Genomic DNA, 21,140 nt, shown 5'->3' with positions numbered 1-21,140 from the left:
CAGGAGCCAAGAATAAGGTCAGCAGAGGACCCTGGGGCCAGACGGTCTTTGGGGGAGGTCCGCGTTCCAGAGGGACCCGACCTTGGGTTCAAGAAGGTAGGGCTGGATCCTTTCTGGGGGCGGCAGCCCTCCCTCCACTGGTCACCCCCGGCGGTAACCTCGGCTCCACTCAGGCGCAACTCGGTTTGTCTCCCGCACCCCCAGGACGAAGTGGCCGTGGAGACCACCAGCCCTCAGCAGAACAAGATGGACAAGTTGATCGAGATCCTGAACAGCATGCGGAACAACAGCAGCGACGTGGACGCCAAGCTCAGCACCTTCATGGAGGAGGCCCAGAACTCGACCAACTCCGAGGAGATGCTGGGAGAGATCGTCCGGACCATCTACCAGAAGGCCGTGTCCGACCGCAGCTTCGCCTTCACGGCCGCCAAGCTCTGTGACAAGATGGCACTCTTCATGGTGGAGGGGACCAAGTTCCGGAGCCTGCTTCTCAACATGCTTCAGGTAACCGGCCCCCGGCGCACCAGCCCTGGGTTAGCACTAGAGAGAAGGCTGAGGATGCTGACCACAGTTGAACTCTTCCCAAGTTCCACCCTTGCCCGATTAATTATAGAAAATAAAATGGCACTCGAGGGGCGAGGGGTGAGTGTCGGATTTGTATGTGTTTGTGTGAGTGCTCCATGGTTACAATGGACCAATATAATTTTATAGGTGTTTCGTGTTTAACCAGCCTTGCCCTCTTTCTATTTCCGTGATAAGAGCACTGACGCTTGGTCTTAACCCGTCTCTGTGCTTTGACCTCTCCTTGTCCGAGCAGACTTGAACTTGTGTGGACTTCTCTTTTCTTCCTCCTCCTCCTCCAGCGCCAGGCCACCACCCCTCCCAGCCCCCGGAGCTGGTGTAGCTGGTGCTTAGATGGGTGTGAGTGGAAGGTACGGAGGCTTGGAGCAGGAGAGGTGTGGTCTGATTGCAAATGCATTGGGCTTCCCGAAAGCACCTTTAAGGCAGAGGGGAAGCGTGGAGAGCCACAACTGTCCTGTCCCTCAGTGCCTTCCCACTCAAAATCCCTCCAGAGAGCTTAATCCCCAACCATTTCATCCCTTCTTCCGTGGGTCCCAGTGCTCGGTGCTGGTTTACTAGCGTCAGTGGGCAGCAGGTACAGGCGTGTATGCGTTAAGGATGTCCCATCTCGAGAGCTGGAGGCCAGTGCCTGCTCTTCTGTCGCTGGTGACATCAGGGAGAGGTAGCAGGTTGCACGGCGTAGCCATGTCACCCGGGGACTCCTGGCTATGGGAAAGTCATCTCTACTCTGACTTTGTACCTTAGACTTGCCGAGATGTGAACTGAGTTTCCAGGCCAGGTAGGGCAAGACAGGAGCCTGGAAGTTGTGAGCACAGAGTTCCAGAATAGAAAGAGACCCCACCCCACCCCACCCGCCGCAGGTCTGTGTGAACAAGGGTGAGCGTAGAAGAGGTCCTCCAAGCCACAGCGCTTCTGAGGGGCACAGGAGCTTTGTCCATAATCACACCCAAACACCAGGCGTAAACCATGTGGTCACGCCAGTCTTAAGCAGCTGGTTCAAAGTCTGCTGTCTCTTCCCCAAAAGACAGGGAGGAGGGAGCCCCCTCTGTGTGCTGCCCGAAGGGCTCCACGCCTGCTGTCCTTCCCTCTTCCTGGGGAGTCTGCTCACTGTAACCTGAGCCCTCGCCAGCCAGCCCCAGCAGCTTCTTTCCAGCTCCAGGCCGCGATCAGGTTCCCATTCCTGGATCGCCCACACTCCCCTGGTGACGAATTCCCGCATTACCTGAGGGATTTGCACATCGGGCATGTTCCTCACAGGCCGGAATGTCCTGGGAGAGTGTGGACGGTGGCGGCGGAGAGTAGCCTGTCTGCCACGTACGTGGGGGGGGGTAGTGAGGGACAGGGTCGGCCTTTGGCTTTGGCTTTTGTTCTTTTCCAGAGGAAGGCCAGGATAGGCCAGGACTTGCAGACAATGGCTGCCAGCTCCAAGAAGCCTGGTGGTCGGAGCTGGTGGCAGGCAGACATCCAGGGTGTGGGGACAAGACCCACCCAGCCGGGAAGGGCCGCTGGCCGCAGGGCCCGCCCAGGATCCTGCCCGGGTCAGGCGCTTCTTCCAATGACCTGTGGTCAGACCAGCCTTGCCCACAGTGTCCGGCAGGGCATCCGTCCTGGGACAGGCTCAGCCACAGAAGGGGTTCAGTGGCACAGCCGCCTCTCCATCAGCCGCAGAGTGGACTGACTTAGCACAGCAGGAAGGGAACCCTATTGGCCCCGCCGAACTCCGCGAGTCCTCTTCGCATCCCCCGGCTAATAACGTCGTGTCCAATTAGTGTGTCAAGAGACACAGTTTGGCAAACACTAGCGCAGGGCGAGGGCACTAAACCGAGAGCCGGGACACAGGGCTTCTCAGCCCGATTCAGCGGTCAGCATCTGGCACTGGGCCTCTGCTGCTCCCGCCGGGAAGTACTTGGCCCGGCTGCTTGACCCTCCTCCACGGGTCTTCCAGGTTGATGCTGCTGGAGATAGTCGGGGGCCTTGAGGGGGCGCGCGAGGGGCCCCACAGGAGCTGCCTCCACCTCACTTTCCCTGGGCCCTGCCGCTGCCAGAAACAGTCCTGGCTGTTTCCGCCCACCCCACGCTATGGCTCAGTGATGGTTCTTTGGGAGCCAGCCCAGGAGACCCAGCCCTACTGAGGCTACCTCATTCCTGGGGTGGAGGAGGGCTCTCAGTCCCCATCTGCTATTTGCCTGGGTAGGGTATCTGTGGCATCAGGTACTGAGAAATCGAAGCGTCCCCCGTAGGCCCCCACGGACCCCCTATTCACCACCTACAGCCCCAGCTTCTGTGTAAGCCAAGGAGAAAGGGCCCTGGAGGGGTTGAGCTGGACCCTCACTCTCAAGGCCCCTCGGACAGGCTGGATGTGCCGGCCTGGGGCTGCCCGGGAGCTCCTGACAGACCGGCTCCCCAATCACGAGGCCCAGAGGAAGCTCCCTCATTGGTGGGTCCGCTCGGGGCCCCTTGGGCCCCACTGCCTCTCCCTGGCACTGGGGAGGCGGCAGATTGAATGAAGTGAGCTTTCCAAGAATCGTGGCCATTCACCACCCAGGACTCACAAGGTACTAGAAAAGAGGGAAATGGACATGGCTTATCAAACCCGACTTCCCTTCTTCACCCCCACAGCGGGGTCTTGGTTGACTTGCCTTCATTTTCTGGCAAACCTGATTCGTGTTCCTCTCCCGGCAGACAGCCTCCAGCCGCCAGAGCCCTTTCCTTCCCTTTCTCCTCGCATGGCTCATACTCAGCTCATACTCATACTCAAGCCCCGGCCCCCCGCCTCTGGATCTCCAGCCGGTCACTTCGGTGGCCTCTGAGATGCCCCTCATGTGGCCAGTTGGGCTGCTGCCTCCACATCAGAGGCCCGGCTTAGCGATGCTGGCTGCAGTGGGGCCCAGGGTTTGAAGTACGCTATGAACACAGGTCCCAGTGCCGGCTTTGTACGGTGTTCTCCTTGGCCGACTGCTTTTGCTGCCTGGGTTTCGGCAGTGGGAGCTGGCAGCGTGGGGGAGAGGGGCAGGCTCTGCTGTAGGGGACTCTCTGGAAGAGGGGTGAGGGCTCCCTGCCCCTCCGGGGTGCAGACCTCTTCAGTGGGGCCAAAGGGAGGTCAGAGGACCTTTAACCCTTCCCAGCCAGAGACTCAGCATTGTGCTCTCCTGGAGCCCAGAAGCACTCCCCTCCTAAGCCAATGGGGTTTCAATGGACCCGTCCCCAATCCCACAGCTCAAGAATGGTCTTCAGTTCTTACATCAAAACCAAGTCGTTTTGCCTTAAATATGGTCCTTTTCTCCATGTTCTTGTAAATAAAATTCCACTTATTAAACAGTGGAATTTCTTAAATGTCTATTACGCACCGAGCGTTAGATCAGTGTTTCTCACCAGATCGGTGCTTCTCAACTCGAATGTGCTTTTGAATCGCATGGTACTTAATTTAAATGCAGATGTTGATCCCCTCGTTCTGAGTGCACCCTGAGATTCTCAGGTCTGACGAGCTCCGAGGTGATGTGGGTGCTGTGGGCCCAGGGACCTGACACTTTGAGTCACAAGGCCTTGTACTGGGTGACTGCCAGTTTGTGGGTGATGGGTCAGTGTCATAGATGGGCCCACTGAGTCACAGACTTTTATTGGTGTGCTTGTCAGCAGTGGGGATGCGGCCTGGGAACACTCAGTTCCAGCCACCAGGTTTTCTGTAGGCCAGGGGTTCTCAGCCTAGCTGCCTGCTCGAATCATATGGAGAGGAGCATACCACTGCAGGAGTCCTAGCCTGAACCAGCTGAATTAGGTTCTCCAGGGACAGGCTGGCCATCCGTCTGAAAGATCTCCCCTGTGATGCTGCAGTGTAGACAGGTGAGCACCACTCAGGAGGTAGACAGTCCAGAAATGACCTGACTGTGCCACCATTGTCCCTTATGAACCAGCTGGCCCTGCCTGTCATCCCATGAGCCAGTCAAGAAATTTGTAGCAGGTACTGGGCTCTTTGCTGAGTAGCGTGGAGGACGCAGAGCCTGAGCCAAGGAGTGAACACCAAAGCAGGAGACATGGCATCTAAGCCGGTCCCTTCACTTTGTCTGGCCTCAGGATCCCCCCTGGGCCATGAGGAAGCCATTCTAGACCATCTGGGGGACCCTTTCTCACATTCCTTGTCATCGTTTTGGGGTTCCTCCAGGAGCAGCTCCTCACTAACCAAGTCAACCAGGCAGGAGCCCCAAGGTGCCTCTCCTCGCCGCTGGCCCTGTTCCTCTCTGTCCTCAGCTTGTCTCCCTGTGTCCTTTTGCTCTTTCTTGGCCTCAGATATATGTCGGAGCAGCTATCACGTGTTTTAGAAAAAGGACCTCACTCTAAACCCACATGGCCTGGGTGTGCCAGAGGCTGGGCCACTTGGTAAAGCTGGGGAGGCGATCGGCTTCACGGCCTAGTGTGCGTCCCTCCACCCCCTCCCACCCAACTCCTGACTTCACATTTGCTGGGTCCCACACCCACTGGAGCATGTGCCTTGATGCTTTCTGACTTCCAGGGGAATGTGGGGTGCCCAGGACCCCCGGGTGACAGAAGTTACCAAAACTCTCGGCCTTGATCCTTACCCGGAAATTGTGGGATGATAATGGGGTGTGGCGGAGGAGGCTCCAGCTTCACGAGGCAGGGAAGAATGACTGTGCCTCTTTTTATGGGACCTCTGGAATGAGAAGCATTGGAGGCCTGAGCCTCCTCCGCCCGGCACTACCCTGTCACCACCCCAGGCCTTCCACTTGGGCTCCGGGAGTGCTCCTTCGCGGAGGTATGCCTGGGCAGTACAAGTTCAAGCCCTCCTCTGTTGAAATGTGCGTGCCCTGTTTAGCCAAGAGGTGTCTGCATCTGAGCTATGCAGAGCAAAGTATTATTAGAGCAGGCATCAGTGTGTCTGTAACTGACCCCAGCTCTCCCTAGCAACCGTTGCCAACAACACATCTAACAGAAGGATGCGATACCTTTTTTGAAAAAAAAAAAAAAGAAGAAGAACTCATCTCAACTCAAGTCGTAAACACAGCAGGGCTGTTGTGGGGCAGGAGTTTAGGGGGGAGACAAAAAAAAAAAAAAAAAACACCAAATCGGAATCTGGCATATGACCAGATTTCAAAATAAATTGCTCTCCACCAGCACCTTCTATAAGATTGTCTCTTTCAAAAAAAAAAAAAAAAAAAAAACAAAAAAAACCTGGCCTCAAGCTAGAGAACAGATAAATCCTTGAGTTTCTGGCTGGGTCACCAGTTGGCACTGTGTTTGGGGCTTTTGATATGTGGAAACTCCATTGAGTGGTGCCAGGGGTTTTAGGGGGTCTCTGGATTTTAACTATGGGTTTTAGGCCCAAAAGGCACACTGAAGTTTTCCTGGTCTGGCTGCCCCATCAGTACATCAGAAACGTAAGATACATCTCCAGGGCTGGTGGGACACGTACACCCTACTCTTGCCTCGTTTCTCCCATCCTCTGCCCCCTGTCTTGGTCCCACATTTGTTGGCTTGGGGCAGAGGCCCTGGGCCATCCTTCAAATGGCACTTATCAGAGAGAACTTCCTTCTCTCCTGGTTATCGCAAGGCTTCAGGAAAATCAGACCTGTTCCTCTTCATCCACAATCTGGAGTTCCTAACTCCCATCTTTTACAGGGAGAATGGGTGAGGGGCTAACCTTGGGATTGTAACCAGCTCTAAGTGTAAACTCCTTGAGAGCAGGAGTCCTGGATGAGTTGGCATCGGTCCCCAGCTGCTGGCGTCATGACTTGGGCATAGTAGGTGCTCAGGAAATTCTTGGAAGGGAAGGATGGAGCCCTCCGTCTTAGGTCCCAGTGCTCCCTTGTGTGTGATGTACTCCTCCACCCCCGAGCACTCCGTGTGTGAGTGTCAAGACTCTCTCTCTGAGCTGGGTTCCAGGGTAGGAGCCCTGCCCCATGTTTACAGATGAGAAAAGTGGCTTGGGAAAGCTACAAGCCTTACCCAACGTCATGGGGCTGAATGGGGGCTGTTAGTCCAGCACCCCAGCTCCTGGGGGCTCCCATGCCCCCCCCCACAGATAAGCTGTAGGGTTAGAAAGTTCAGAGAATGAGGAATCTGTCTCCTAAAGCTATCAGTGGGGATTCCAAAATCCACCGTTCCAGTATAATCCCCCTGCATTTCCAGCCGTCTCAGAGTTGGGCTTTCTGGGCCAGTGGGGGGCTGAGGGTGTCTGAGGAAACACCTTCACATCTCCACTGGCTTTATCCAGACGAACCACACAACTGCCATTCCTGAGGTGACGCCTGTTCTCCCCCTCGCTCCCGCTCTCTGCTCGGACCTCCCTCACTTCTGCGCACCCACCGCTGAGCCGACGTGCGCTCCAGGCATGGAAACTAATTTTACTGTTGGCCCAAGCCAGGCGTACCCAGGGATGGAAGCACATTGTTCTGTGCATTCCAGAGCCTGAGCAAAGCCCAGGGCTGTGCCCACCCCCAGTTACCCTCCACTGGTTGCTAGAATCAAGAGGGGATAAAGCAAAGGGCTGCCGGCAGTGTAGACCACTTACCCCGCAGGCAGAGTGTGGATGGTGATTGCAAAGACCCACAAAAGGTCTTTTTTTCTTTAAAAAAAAAAAAAAAGTGACCCCTCTGTTGGCCAGAGTGCGAGCACCTTGAGTCATTATGCCTGCTTGTCCTCAAGTTCTTGCCCTGTGAGGGCCTGGGGAGCTGCAGACATAGTCCCCCGATGGTGGGCACCAGCGAGGCCTGCCTCCCACACCATGGGAGACCGGCTGTCCCAAGAGCTTGAACTTTGGCATCAGAGTCCGCGGCAGGCACAGCTACTGCGGCAGGGAGAGCCTCGTCCTCCCTACCAGAACCAGCAGGGACACACTTGTTGGCCACCCTGGCTTTGGAATGAGTGGATGGTGCCTTCTTTCTTCCAATCCCATTTCTTCCTCAACAAACCCGTTATTGCGCCTTTGCTGCGTATCTTGCCCCCTGGCCCAGCCTGCCTGTGTATCGTCACTGCTAATCCACCCATCCCTCTGGTCTCCGTGCAGTTTGTGCGGGTGGGGTACTGTCCAAAGTCGTCGTGTTGTACTTGAGGCCCCCGGTGTCTCAGATTGTTCAGCTTGGGGTGGCATGGCGGGGGGGAGGGGATGCTGGGAAGGCATGGTGGCTTTCGAACACGCTAAGTTCAATTCCGGAATGCTGTGCTGGGTGGGACAGAAGCAGCCCGTGACCTGAACAGGGAAAACGCATTTTGAATTTTTAATCAGAAAACAAGCAGAGGAGAGAAAATGATCATGGGCCCTTGGTAAGTCCCAGAAGGAGCCCAGAGCCGCAGCTTGCCCGTGAAGGTTTTCTTGTCAGAGGCCGTGTCCCCTGGCGTCTTGAGAGCAAAGACTGTTCTTGTCATCTTTGTGCCCCCACCCCACCATGCCAGCACATAGTGGGTCCTTGCCACTGTGCTTCCAGGAGCTCAGTCCAGCGGGGACAAAGGAGCACTGGTGACAGCAGAAGGAGACAGTTCAGTGTTCTGCTCCCACCCGTCTCTGGGCCAGGGAAGCTTTACCCAAGTCAGAAATTGTTTTGCCATCACCCATGTCCCTTGCCAGGCCGTGTCCTCCCCCCTACATACCGCACCCCCCACCCCGGCTTCATTTTCCCTGCTAAATCCCTGATAGAACTTGGCCGGGCACTTCCCTGTCTGAGGCTGCCATGCCGAGGCAGGCACTGTAGATAAGTGGGTTATCGGAGAAGGCCAGCTCAGGTGTCCCAGGCCCCAGAGGGTCACCCCTGGCTGGCTGGCAGCTCACCCCCAGCACCTCGTCCTTCCCCCTTCCCAGAGCCAGGCCAGCGGGAGATGGCAGATCCTCCCCGCAGCTCAGCGAGTGGCCGGCCCCGCTGGGAATCTGAGCTATGCTGAGCCACTCCAGATCACAGCCTCGTTGCCCTGCCCAGGCACGGCCAGCCCAGACAGGGCGCCTCTACCTGCCGTGGCCGCCTCTGGAAAGCTGGCACTGCCCAGCCCGATGGAAAAAATCTCCCCGCAGGTTATGTAACTGCTCGCTACCAGCCGCCACCAAGGAAGAGCTGCAGTCTCTGGGCAGGGAGGGGATGGCGGAAGGTCATTCCTTCAGAGAGAAGTCAGTAGTCTTGAGTCACTGTCCAAGCTCTTCCTCTGCACTCAGGCTTCACAAGGCCCCACGGAGACTGCCCTTCCCTGTAGCTCGTGGAACTCAGATGCCCCCGCCGTGTGGTCCAGAAGAGTGACAGAAGCTTGCCAAGGGACCTGGACTCAGCAAGAGGGGCCGAGAAGGAGAGCGGGAAGAACAGTGTCATTGTTGGCCTGTTTGGTTTGGTTGGGTTTCTATCTTTGGCCTTTTTTATTGTGATAAAATATATGCAACATGAAATTTACCACTTGAACCACGTTTAAGGACATAAGAGTGGCTCCAAGGACAACCATGAGGTTGCACCCCCTCTGCCACTGTCCACCCCCAGAACCTCCCATCATCCCAAACAGAAGCCCCGTGGCCACCAGATATTACCCCCAGCTTCTCACCTCCCATCTCCACGACTCCCATGCTCTACGCAGGCCAAACATGCATGGAGCCATAAGATCGTTGCCCATGTGTGTCTGGTGGAGGTCACTTAGCAAAGTGGTTTCAAGGTTCATCCACGTGGTACCACATGTCATAACATCCTTCCTTGTCACGGCCCAGTAACACTCCGCTGTGTGGATCTGCCCATTTTGGCTCTCCATTCATTCATCGTGGGACGCTTGGGTTGTGTCCTCCTTTGACTATTGTAAGTCCCGCCGCTGGGAACATGTGTATCCGAGTGTCTGTTTGGTGGGTATATGCCTAGAAGGGGAATTGCTGAATCACATGGAAATTCTACTTTTAACTTTTCAGGAACTGCCCAGCTATTTTCTGGGAAGTTGTTTTTTGATGGGGGAGATAGAATGAGCCAAGACCCAAAGAAACGATGCAAATAAGGGACAGTGGGGACACCACCTGGCCTGGAATCAGGGGTGTGAGTGGAGAGTTGGAGGAGGTCCGTAAGATGGAACAGAATGGTTGGGACTTCATGAAGAAGGACCAAGATGTTATGCTTGGAAATCTCTCACGTTAGAGACCCAGCAGTTCTGGGTGACCACAGTGCTGCTGCTGGCGCAGCTTCCCCTCACCATCCCGTCCCCGGACCCACGTGCACTGGCTGTGTTCTGGATGCCTGGCGTGGACAAGAGTGACTCATCAAAAGTTAAGGAGTATGGGAGTGGGGCGGAGAGAATTGAGGGGATGGAAAGAAGATGACAGGACAATGATGTCAACAGCCAGCAAGAGTGTCACACTTGTCGTGAGCTTGCTGCTTTGGGGGGCAGCTGGCTTCCATCTCCCCAGGCAAATAGGCGGTGCCCATAAGTGGACAGAAGTCTTCCCAGCTCCCCTCCAGGTGGCTACCAAGCAGACCCCAGGCAGCCCACGGTGCAGAAGGCAATACAAGGGGCCCTGGGGAAGCTGCTTGGCTCACCGATCATCCCTGTCTTGACATCCCCCCTATTACTGAGCACGTTCCAGACAGATGTGCGTTCCTACATCATCTGCAAGACTTGGGGACCAAGTCTTGGGGCCAAGGCACTACTATATAGTGCCCTGCTCCACCTCGGAGCAGGTGTGATGCTGAAGCAGGGGTAGTATAGGCGGTATTCAGGGGCAGCTGGGCTGCAGCTAAAGCACGTCCATCTGCGGTTGGGATAAGTGCATTCTTGCGTGGCTGCCTGTAAATCAGAGCTCTGAGTGGTGGCCTCACGCTTGCCATTGACCGCTGTCAGACGACAGTCATTGCATTGCTCTGGACGCTGAAAAAAACCCGATTAAAGGAATAGTATGTCTAACGCAGGATAGAAGCAGAGTCACTTGGAATCCTGCATGTAGGCCACAGAGATGGCCACGTGGCAGAAGAAATCAGTGATTGATAAAGCCCAGGTCCGCCCCCCCATTCACCCGGTCCAGGGTCTAACCCTGGTTCCGGTACCAGTCAGCTGGCGACTTAGGGCAGATCTTGAATTCCAGCCGCCTTCCACTTACTCTCCCATTAAATGGGGTCATAATACCTGTGTCCTACACCCGCTTACCCCACAGACATAATCATTGTTAGAATTTCTCAGGACACATATCATTTCATCTGTGTCCTCTTAGGGCTCCTTCCCCAAGAGGAACTTCTGCATGTTGTAAAATCACGCTTTTCCTTTTGTCCTTGAGGGATCCCATTCATCACGGTTCCCAGGAGAGGCTCTCCCCACGCCCAGACCTTCTACAAGCCCGGGGGCCACCAGCTTGTGCTAGAACTTGGGGTTCAGATGATGCATCATGGATAGCGCTGGGATCCTGCCACAGAAATAGCCGTCTCAGGGGCCCTGGGGCTGGCGTGTAGGCCCTGATGGGTGCCCCGTGCTCAGCACCATTAGATCCCAGTGAAGCAGGGGCACTGGCCTCTACCAGACAGTTAAAGTCTTCTGGAGGGTCAAAGCCAGCCTAACCAGAGAGCCATTAAGGAAAGTCAGAGAAGGGGGTAAGCCCTTTAAGTGCTTGCAGCTGGGGAAGGCTTCCTGGAGGAGGCAGCATGAAAGAAGGGGCCAGATTTCGGGAGCCAGAGGAGAACAGGAAGAAGGAGCCAAAGCAAAGGCCTGTAGATGAGAAGAGCCTGTGGGGTTGCAATTGTATGGGGAATCCTGGGAGGGGTGAGGCAGCTGGTGCCCTGACAGCCTGGCCGAGGGTGTCTGGGAAGCATGGGGGGCTCCACCAGCGTCAGCAAGCCCCAGTGTGAGGCTGCCCAAGCCAGGCGGCGACCCCGGGCCACAGTCACCCCATTGGCACTTTCATCTGCTGGAACCTGCTTCTCGCCATTGCAAGCCACGATGGTTTTAATCCAGACCCAAAACTTCTCCTTCAAGAGTAGCATGCTCCCTGCCAGCCTTGGGCAAGGGCAGGGAAAGCCACCATATCTGGGGCCCCGGCCCCCTGCTGGGGAGCCTGGGACCCCAGGGCATCACTGAAGCAGATGGTAGGGGGCCTGGCAGTCATGGGCAGGGTCCCAGGTGCCCACCTCATGAGGGCTCACTCAGCCCCTCCTTAGGGATCAGCTGCTCCCAGGAGCAGGCTGGAGGTGGGTGCCCACAAGCTTCTCTCCGTGCGGACCACAGCGCCCTGCTATCTTCTTGCCCCACCCCTTCACCTCACCCCCCTCCCCCCACCGCAGCCTGTTAGCCCACAGGGAGCCAGAAGCAGGGCCGAGGGTGAGGCCATGGGGCCAGGCAGTCTCACCAAGCCTTGCTGCCCTTACTTACCTCCCCCTCCTCTACTGAAGCTCCCCCGCTCCCCCAGGACATATTTTCTGGCCTGCCTCAAGGGGAAGAGCAGGAGACAGAAGTCCAAAGCCAGTGTCTGGCCTAGCTCCACCCGCTCTGGGCCTCAGGGTCCTGCTCTAGTCTAGAGGCCAACCTCCCCACTGGGCAGCGGGGCTCCTGGCTCCTTATGTCTGGCCCACTCAGCGCCCTGGGCAACTTGGGGTTGTGGAGGTTGCGTGGGGGTTTGGGACCGAGGTGAGCCTGGAAAATATTTGGGAGTCGCCTAGGGGCAGGAAGAGTAGACAGGGCGTTGCTCAGGAGGGGATTTGGAGGTGTGATGGAGGCGGCCCCGAGGCTCCAGCCGGCTGGGTTCTAGCTCCTGCCCTGCATTTCTCCAGCTGGCGGACCTCGGGTCAGCCCTCCCAGCCATCTGGTGGCTTCCTCACCTATAAAGTAAAGGGGGCAGAAGGGCAAATCCAAAGTCCCTGCCAGCTCTGTCTGTTATTCCGGAGGCAACTCCCTGGGCACACAGAGTGCATGGTAATTACCCACTGCTGACTTATGGGTCCGTGGGTTGACCAGCGAGGAGCAGAGCCCAGCAGATCCTGCAGATGCCTAGGGGGTGTGGACGCGGGGAGGTGCGTTATGAGGTCCGGCTCCTTCTTGCCCTCCTGCCTGGTCTGCAGAATCCGTGCCCGCCTGTGTGCAGAGCGGCCTGCAGGGGGCGCCAGCACGCAAGGCTGGCCATCTTGGCATCTTGGGGGCTCTCCCACTGGGAGGATTGAAGCCATATGATGAAACTCTGCCACAAAGCCACCATCCTGCAATTTCCAGCCCCTCAGGAGGCCCAGCCCTGAGTCCGGCAACCCCGGTTTGAGGGTCCCTTCCAGACGTCTGCGGCAAGGCCGCGTAGCGCTCACTCCACCATGACTGGGTGTTCCTATCAGGTGTCCAGCTGGAGGCCCCTTCCCCCTCCCTTTGAGCTGGGCAGTCACTGTACAGGCATTCAGGGTGCACTGGCTGCGAGCAGACACTGCATCCTGGCTACCCTTTAGGGTTTTGTGAGGTGGATGTTGATAGTCCCACTGTATGCATGGGTACAGAAAGTTCCAGAAAGCTTAGGAAATCCACCTGAAGTCACACAGCCGCTCAGTGACAGAAGCAGAACAGGACCCCTGCCTCCTCCGAATGTACGGCCCCCCAGTGCCTCTGTTGGCTGAAGTGTATTCGTTTTGGGGGGCAGAGTAGGGTCAAGTATTAGGGGACCGGTGGCAGGGAATGAGCTAAGAAGGCACCTTTGAATGACAGTGTGACCAGACTAGACAGGAGCTGAGTGATCTCGCGGTCAGCTCACAACAGTTTCCAGACCAGAGCTCTGGGGTCCACCGACCCCTGCCTGCCTCAGCAGGGACAGGGGGCAGGGGTGCCCCTCTCCACCACACTACAGACGAGTGGCAACAAGGTGGCTCCTTGTCCTCCCACCCAGCCTCAGCTTCTCCTCTGTGGTTGTCCCCACAATTGCTTTCCAGTCTGTCTCCCTGGTGATTCATGGAAAAAGGCAAAGGGAAGAAGAAAACTCAGTTCTGTTTGATTTGTCACTATGTGATGACCCCGGGAGGGCTAGAGGCTCAGCTCTGGGTCAAAGTGGGTCCTGGTGAATGCAATGGAAGCCTGGAGGAAGTGGGTCATGTCTCTGATGGGGCCTTGTGTTACTGTCCTCTGTCTAGGCTGGAGGAGAGGTGGTGGGACCTTTCAAGGATCCCTTCCTCACTGGTCACCAAGCCTGAGAGGACAGGACCTCAGGCTTGCAAAGGGGAAAGGAAAGAGCGAGCGAGCGAGCCTGTGTGCTGTCTCATTCCTAATGCTCTCAATTATGAAGCAGGGAGGACCCAGGGGTGTTAGTCTGGGCTGCTCAGTCCCAGAGGAGCCCTTCTAAGGTTTCCCCGGCACGCTGCCCAGAGTGTCACCCCAGAGAAAGAGCCACGCTGTGAAAAGCCATCTTTGCTGCCGCTGCCATGCCTTTTCTTTTTTTTAAAACTCCCCCCATACGACTTGATTTATTACGACCTCTATGAGTTTCAGCAGCTGTGGCTTCATTTCAGAATCAGGTTAAGTAGCTGAAGGTTCAAAATGGGAAAGGTCATGGGGGGCGGGAGGGGGTTGCTGCTGGAAGGCGAGGGACACTTAACACAGTGCATTCCCACGCACACCTCCGCGGCTGCCTGGGGGTCACGCACATGCCCTCCCCGCGAATGTGCCCGGCCACACAGACACCTTGGCTCCTGTGCCTTTTATAAAAGGGAAGTTTGAAAATGTGGCACATTGGCACATGGCAGCTGGCTCCCTGCGGGCTTCCTCTCCCTCTGGCCCGGACAGAAGAGGCAGCCTTCTGGAGAGCTGGTTAGAAGGAGAGCCCTGCGGGGGCAAGGTGGCCTGAGGCCAGTTCGGCTTAACAAGCATCTATTGAGCTCCCTCTGTGTACCTAAGGGGCCCCAGAGTGGTGGGGTGGGGCTTGAGGGAGGGGAATGCGGACAGGCTCCCATGCTCCTTCTATCCCTTTGCCAGTCCCTGGGCTCCCTTCTCTCCTCCCACCCCTTCCCAGCTGGCATAGCTTTGGAGCTTCAGGCTTTTCAAGCCCCCTCCTTATTATCAGGCTCCCAAACGACCCCAGAGGGCTTGCTTGCAAAAGTTTGTTCTCTGGACTTTGTGTCCCCCCCTCCCCGCCCCGCCCCGTCTGCTCTGCTCTCCCCGTGCCTCCTGGCTCTGGCCCCAGCGCCAGCCCCTGTCTGTCCCTGCAAACACAAGTCAGCTGTGTGTCCAGACAAAGCCTTGCGTCGCAGTGGGGGCCGGGCCTACAGAAGGGACATTTCCAGGGAACTCTGGGGGCGGTGGCTGGTGGGGCAGAGGCGACTGTCTGATAGCAGGGACTCGGCGTCACCGTCTAGGGGACCTGGCTGGGTCCCAGGGGCCAGTGGCTGTGGGTGGTGACTGGAGAAGCGGCCAGGCTGGAAGAAATCTGCTGTTTGAGAAGTGTAGGAAACGGTCTGCGGAGAGAGATAACACAGCCCCGGCTCTGTGTGTCTGTGTGCGTCTGCGTCTGCCGGCCAGGGTGGCTGGAGCCAGCCGGTCTGAGGCCGTATCTAGTGAGATTTTTGTCCTGGGTTGTGAAAGTGACCTATGGAGCCAGCAGCAGGGTTCAGGGCCTGGGAGAGGAGACATGTGGTTCTCCCTCCCCTCCCCCTCGGGCTGTGTTCCTCTCCATGTTCCTGCTCCCCCCACCCCCACCAGAGAGTAGGAGGGGGAGTGGGGCTGGCCAGAAGGAACATTCTTCGTGGGTGCAGTGCAAACGGTTAAAAGGCCTAGTTTCAGTCTCGACTGTATCACTGACTTCACATACGAACTTGGATACGTCCCCGCACTAGTTCTGGTTCTCAGTCTCGTCGGCTATAAAATGGGGATTATTTATATCTGCCCTGCATATCACACAGGAGGGGTGGAAAGATCTTATAAAATAAGGATGTGAAAAGTTCGTAAACTGTGAAGTGCCGCATGAATGGTTGTCATGATTAAAATTGCTTTGTGTCGACTCAGGCCAGCGAATAAAGACTTGGGTCGTAGGAACACGACAGTGAGCCGTGGGAGGCAGTGGGCTGTGGAAGGTTCCGGAGGGGTGGTGGTGGGTCATAGGTTCCATTCGAGAAGCTGGGCTCAGGGCAGGAGGGAGGGCGCAGCCCCTCTGAGCCTCTCTGCAGGCAGAGGAGTGGGTCCCAGGTCTGCTGACTCGCATGGAAGGTGGCCTGGGTTCCATGCATGTCTCCAGGGAGACAGGGGAAGCTTGGTGAAGCTTTACCTGGAGGGTAAAGTTCTAGCTGTTGCAGAGGGAAGAGGGGTAACTCTGCCTTCCTTTCTTAACCTCCACTGTCCAAGGCAGCCAGGTCACCCTATCCCCTGCCCCTCCCCATCCTGACCTGGAAATCAGCCCCTCTGGGATAGAAAGTGGAGGAAGGAGCCTGCAGGGGTGATGAGCTCTTAGGCTGAGAGCAGTGTTACAGCTCCCTGGGGGTGTGAACGCCACCCACCCCTGAGGCCCTCTCAGCCTCCGCCTTCCCCTTCCTTGGCCCAGATCCTGGGGCTTCTGGGCACCCAGAGGGCCACAGGTCAGGTGCCAAGGGCTCTGGGAACTGTAGGCGACAGCGCCTGGGGCTGGCATGGAGCGGCTCAGCCTCGCCTCCGGCTTGGGTTCCCTCCTCTGAGCCTCTGGGCTGAGTTGGCGGGGCCACACAGACTCCTTGGCTCCCAGTGCCTTATAAACGGGGCCGGGGCCGTGTGTGAGGCTTACGGGAGGAATGCCTGGCGCCTGCGGCCCAGGGCAGCTGCTGCCCCCTCCCTCCGTTGGCCACCACACCACCAGAGCCAGGAGGGAACAAGAGCCAGCCCAGGGCAGGCCTGGGAAGTGGGGCGCTTTGCCTGGTAGGCCCTTTCCCCCTGCCCTGACCTGCCTTCCCAGAACACCCCCAACTACAAAAGGGTTTTCTCCTTTTCCTCCGATTAACCTTCACCTGTCCTATGTCCTAACCCGTTAGTGAGTGACGCGGTGTGCTGCCCCTGCCCTCCTCTCCACCGAATGAAGAAGAATTGGAGACAGGCCTGTTAGACGTGGGTACCGCACAGGTACCGCACAGGCCGTCCCCCATGGGGACAGGCCGAGGGGCCCTTAGCTGAGTGGTTCCCAGGCACCAGTCCCGGGTGCCAGACCAAAGCTGGTCTGCACAGGGCGCTGTACCCGTACGGCTGGGATTCGCCACCTGGCCCCCCAAGGAAGGACTGGCCATTATTCCGAGACTGCATCCTTCCTCCTCTCTTGGCATTAGATTGTCCTTTCTTTTATGAAATGATGGATGAAACCTTTTTTAAAAAAACATCCCTAGTAAAATAAAACACTGGCAACCCTCAGACCTCTCTGATCCAAGAAATCCTGGTGCCTGCGCCCAGCCCCCTAGTTGATGTCCAGAACAGCACACCTGCGGCAGGACATCCAGCTGTCTGTGCGTGGGGAAGCCCAGGCCTGCAAGGCCCGCCGGGTGGGGTACAGCCCGGGGCTCTGGGACAGGGCACTCCCGAACCTGGGGCTACGTGTCTCGGCCTGACACGCCTTTGCAGCTTGGCAGCTTGGGTTTTAAGCCCAGCCCACCTGCTCTGTGTTCCCGGCTGGAGATGCTTCCTCCCACATGGCTGGGAATGCAGTGTCCCAGCTGCCACTGTGGGCTGCCGCTGCCCCTGCAGGCCTGGGGACACCCAGAGAAGCTGCGGCGGCTGTCTCCTACCAAACCCAGCATGCTGACTGTCGCGCTCGGAAATACCGACCCCTGTTACCTGGGATAACTGTACACACTGCACTCCGCCAGCATACACAGCGGCCTGACGTCCCCCCGCTCCTCGCTCTCGGACACACACAGGGTCTCTGACCATCTCACACGGACCCATGTGCAGTGGTTGACAGCCTTTGCAACACAGAGATGTGTTCATTCGTTAGCTGAGCAGCTACTACGTGCCAGGCAGGGTGCTGGTGGACAAATGGGGCAGTCTGTCTGTTGTCACTGGGTTCCTCGTCATCGGGCAGGCGAACCAGCAACTGCGGATTTGGCTGCTAAGGGCTGTCCTAGGGGCACACGCACACTGTCTGAGAGCCTAGAAGAGGGAGAACGGGCTGGGGGCCCGTCAAACGCCACGGGTCAGAGAACAGCATGCTGGAGGTGAGTCTCGGTGGCTGGCACAAGGGGGACCAAATGAAGAAGTATGCGGAGGAGCATTTTCCGGGCTAACAGATGAGCGTAGACGTGGGCAAGAAGCAGGAAGGAATAGTGTGCAGAGGCAAAGGAGGTGATATTACTGGAAGGTAGTATGCACTGGGGGCAGAGGGAAGAGAAGGGGGGAGGGAGGACCAGACCAAAGTTGGGAGGGACACCATTTGCCCTGCCAAGCAGTGGGTGCCCTGTACTCTGGTCTTCGGGGTACCATTGAAGGTTTCTGAGGGAGGTGACATCTCCTGGTTGGCATTTTCAATCTCCCTCTGTGGTGTGACAGGGGAGGGCAGGACGAGCACTTCGGGAGGAGCAAGATGTCCCTTTTGGGGAGGAGAGGTGTGACTTGGAACCTTCCCTCAGGCAATGGCAGTGGGACCCAAAGGTCAGGGGGTGACGTGAGAATGTTCTCAGGGTTGGCTCTGAGGGGCTTGGCAAGTTTCCAGCTTGAGTGCCTGCAAGGACCCCTTCATTTCCTGTGTCAGCTCCGTGAGCGGAGGACGCCAGGGTCAGATTGAACACGTGTACACGGGAAGAGCCACTCCATACGCGCTTGGAGAGGTCCCCGCTGTCATTCTCACTTTACAGAAGTGGTTGCCTCCAATATCTTCCCGCTCTTCCCAATAAATACATTCCAAAGAGATTGGCCCCTAGCCCTAGGCCATTTGCTGCACATGGGAGAACCCGATTTTCCACACCCGGTCCATTTCAGATAAATGTGGAAAACATGGCAGGTTTGTGCAGGGTGGCTGACCGGGTGCATGGCAGGAGACCCTGCACCCCACCTCCTGGAGCTTCCAGGAGCTCCCCCCACCCCTGGAGCCCCCAGGAATGCAGACAGCCGTTGTGGGGGGCTTTGGCATGCATCAAGCTCACCAAGACCACTTCATGAAACCAGGTCAGGTCTCGCTTTCTGCAATTCTTCTCATTTTATAGTCACTTAAAGCCACCATAGCTGAGACGAGGTTTGGAGCCTGTAGGAGTGAGGACCAGGAGGCTTCCGTGCCCTCCTTCTGCCTTTCTAGGAGCTTTGCTCATTAAGGAATAGAAGACGGGAGGGAGGGAAGAAAGAGAAAGAAAGAAAAAAGAAAATTCTACCCCCGAGTCAGGTTTTGCAAGGAGCCAGGGCCCCCTGGCTCTGCCCGTAGCCAAGCATCACGGGGAGCGGCTCTGGTAGGGCCCTGGTGAGCCCAGCAGGGAGCCGCTTCTAGCCTGGCTGGAGTCAGAGCTGCATTCCTGCCCAGGTTCAAAGCCCAGCTCCTCCACTCCCGGCGCAGCGCGGCGCACCTCTAGCCGAGTGACCTAATCTGTCTGTCTGTTTCCTTCCCCACGTGATGGGGATGCTGATAGAGCCCTTAGCAGAGCTGAATGAGATGCGGCCTGTCAGGATTGAAAGCGGTGCCTGGCACTGAGGGAGCCCTCCATAAATCCCAGGTGTGCCGACAATCCCGGCAGGGGCTGCATGGCTGCCCAGGGCAGAGCAGAAGAAGGGTAGGACCGGGGGCTTGAATCAGTGAGAGGTGCCATCCTAAATGAGTGCTTCCCCTTTGGCTTTGCCTGCTTTTCACTAGATTGGAGAGCTAGGGGCACAGAGTCTCCCTGTGCAACTCCGGAGGGGCGGAAAGGACCGGCCCAGCTGCCGTCCCTCCTGAGCCTCACCCCAGCACAGCCCAGGGGCCTTCCTCCTCCGTCTCCTGGGATCAGTGCCACCCCAACCCCACGCTGGCCCCGCCAGCCATGGCTGACTCTATGAAAGCCTTCTGCTTGGGGGCAGCGAGTGGACTGGATGACCTCTGAGTCCCTTCCCTCCCTGCTGTGTAGTAAATCTCCCTTCCCTCACCCTGTCACTCAGTCTGCGGCCTGCTGGGGACCACAGCCCATCCTTATGGTTCAGCTGGCGGCCTGGGAGGGGCCCTGGGGATGGGACTTTGTTTGGGGCCTCCAGACCATTGAGGGAGGGGTGGAGCTGAGGTCAGGACGGTGCGTTTCCCGGCTCTCTGGGAGCAGCTGTGAGGGGCACCGGCAGGAGACAGATGACCGAGACCCTCCCCCACCCCCCCAACCTTAGTGTTTGTGAGGGATGAGTGGGCAGGGACAGACGGGATGGACTTGGCCACACCAGTTCTGAAGTATCAAAAGAAAAAGAGAGAGAAGAGGGGAGGGGGAGGGGGGGAGGTGACCCATATCTGTCGGAAGAGAAAAACCATGAAGCAGCAAGGGCTTTCACAAGGAAATTTGTTCCCTGTGGGCTGCTCTTAAATGCTGGCCACGTGGCCCTGCCCTAGGCCTTAAATACAGCTGTCTCCAAACCAGGTGTTGTAGCAAGGGACCGTGACAAGCCCTAGCTCCTGGTCCCCTGGGTCTCCTCTCTTGGTTGGGAATCCCCCACCCCCACCCCAGGGAAGGAAGAAGGGGCGAGATACGTGTGTGTGATTGTGTTGCTGCATCGCACATTCCAGCTCCCAGACAGCACGCGTCTGTCTGCTCCCTGTCTGCTTTTCTTCCAAAGGGAGGTTTGCAGTCAAGATGAAGGGCTCCCGGCTATACATGGTATTTTCTCAATCCCCCACCCCTCCCTGCCCTGCTCCTGTTTGCATGCAGCTTCGCAGGGCCCTAGAGGGGACTGGTAGAGCAGCGAAGGGGGTCGGGCGGCTCTGCGCACTGGGACATCTGTCTTTCTCACCTCTCCGAAGGAGATGGATCTCAGCGGGCAGCGAGGTTCGGAGCCAGACACTGCTGTTCAGGAGACACGGCTCAGGGAGAACAGTTCGTATGACCTTGAGTGGGACCTCCCCCTTCTCAAGGTCTCCAAGTGAGAACCCCCAGAGGAAATGAATGGCTGGCTGACCCTCTGACCTTTAGGTCGGGGAAGGAGAAAGCTGAGTATTTTCGGACTCATCCCTTTCCGGGAGGAGGTTTAGAAAGGTTCAGAACCCTGCTCTGGGACCAGGGCACCCCATTCCCAGGATTCCATATAGAATGTGTGGTTATGCCCCCTGCTGAGGGGCACGCAGACACCAGCGCTTGCTCCAGGGCTCAGGATCCTGAGTTCTAGGTCTGTCTCTGCCTCCTACTCTGAGGAGGATTCTGGGTGAGACCACTCTCCTCCCTAGCCTCCCCTGTAAATAAAGGGCCTGAGCATCTTAGGGCCCCCTCAGGGCTCACCAGGAGTTCTGAGACCTATTCCCCCCTTTTCCCTGAGCATCCCAAGACCACACCTGGAGCATCCCCTCGGCTCCCTGCACACCCGCCCGCCACGGGCTGTGCTGCCAGGAAGAACGCGTGAAACTGAGGAGGTCAGGGGAGCAGCCTTTGCAGACCAGATCCCTAAGTCTAGGAGAGGCAGAGATGTGCCTACAGGAGGGACAGAACACAGACTTCGTCACCAACACGATAAATTCCAGACCTGTGAAACCCAAGGGTCCCCCCCTTGGACAGGTCGCT

At 57.3% G+C, this 21,140-nt stretch overlaps 1 protein-coding gene across 4 annotated transcripts in view; it reads left to right on the top strand.

Annotated features, from left to right (window-relative positions):
* CTIF (cap binding complex dependent translation initiation factor) overlaps nt 1–21,140 on the top strand; it is a 208,803-nt gene that overhangs the window by 123,752 nt on the left and 63,911 nt on the right. For all 4 annotated transcript variants that reach the window (XM_032882550.1, XM_032882549.1, XM_032882548.1 and 1 more), the window contains one exon: nt 205–504. In XM_032882550.1, coding sequence (XP_032738441.1) covers nt 205–504 — 300 coding nt within the window. The remainder of the gene's footprint in view (nt 1–204; nt 505–21,140) is intronic.

The sequence above is a fragment of the Lontra canadensis genome, unplaced genomic scaffold, assembly GCF_010015895.1.
Source record: "Lontra canadensis isolate GAN:19392208 unplaced genomic scaffold, GSC_riverotter_1.0 scaffold82, whole genome shotgun sequence".
NCBI classification, from domain to species: Eukaryota; Metazoa; Chordata; class Mammalia; order Carnivora; family Mustelidae; genus Lontra; species Lontra canadensis.
This window is presented reverse-complemented; position numbering and strand designations above follow the sequence as displayed.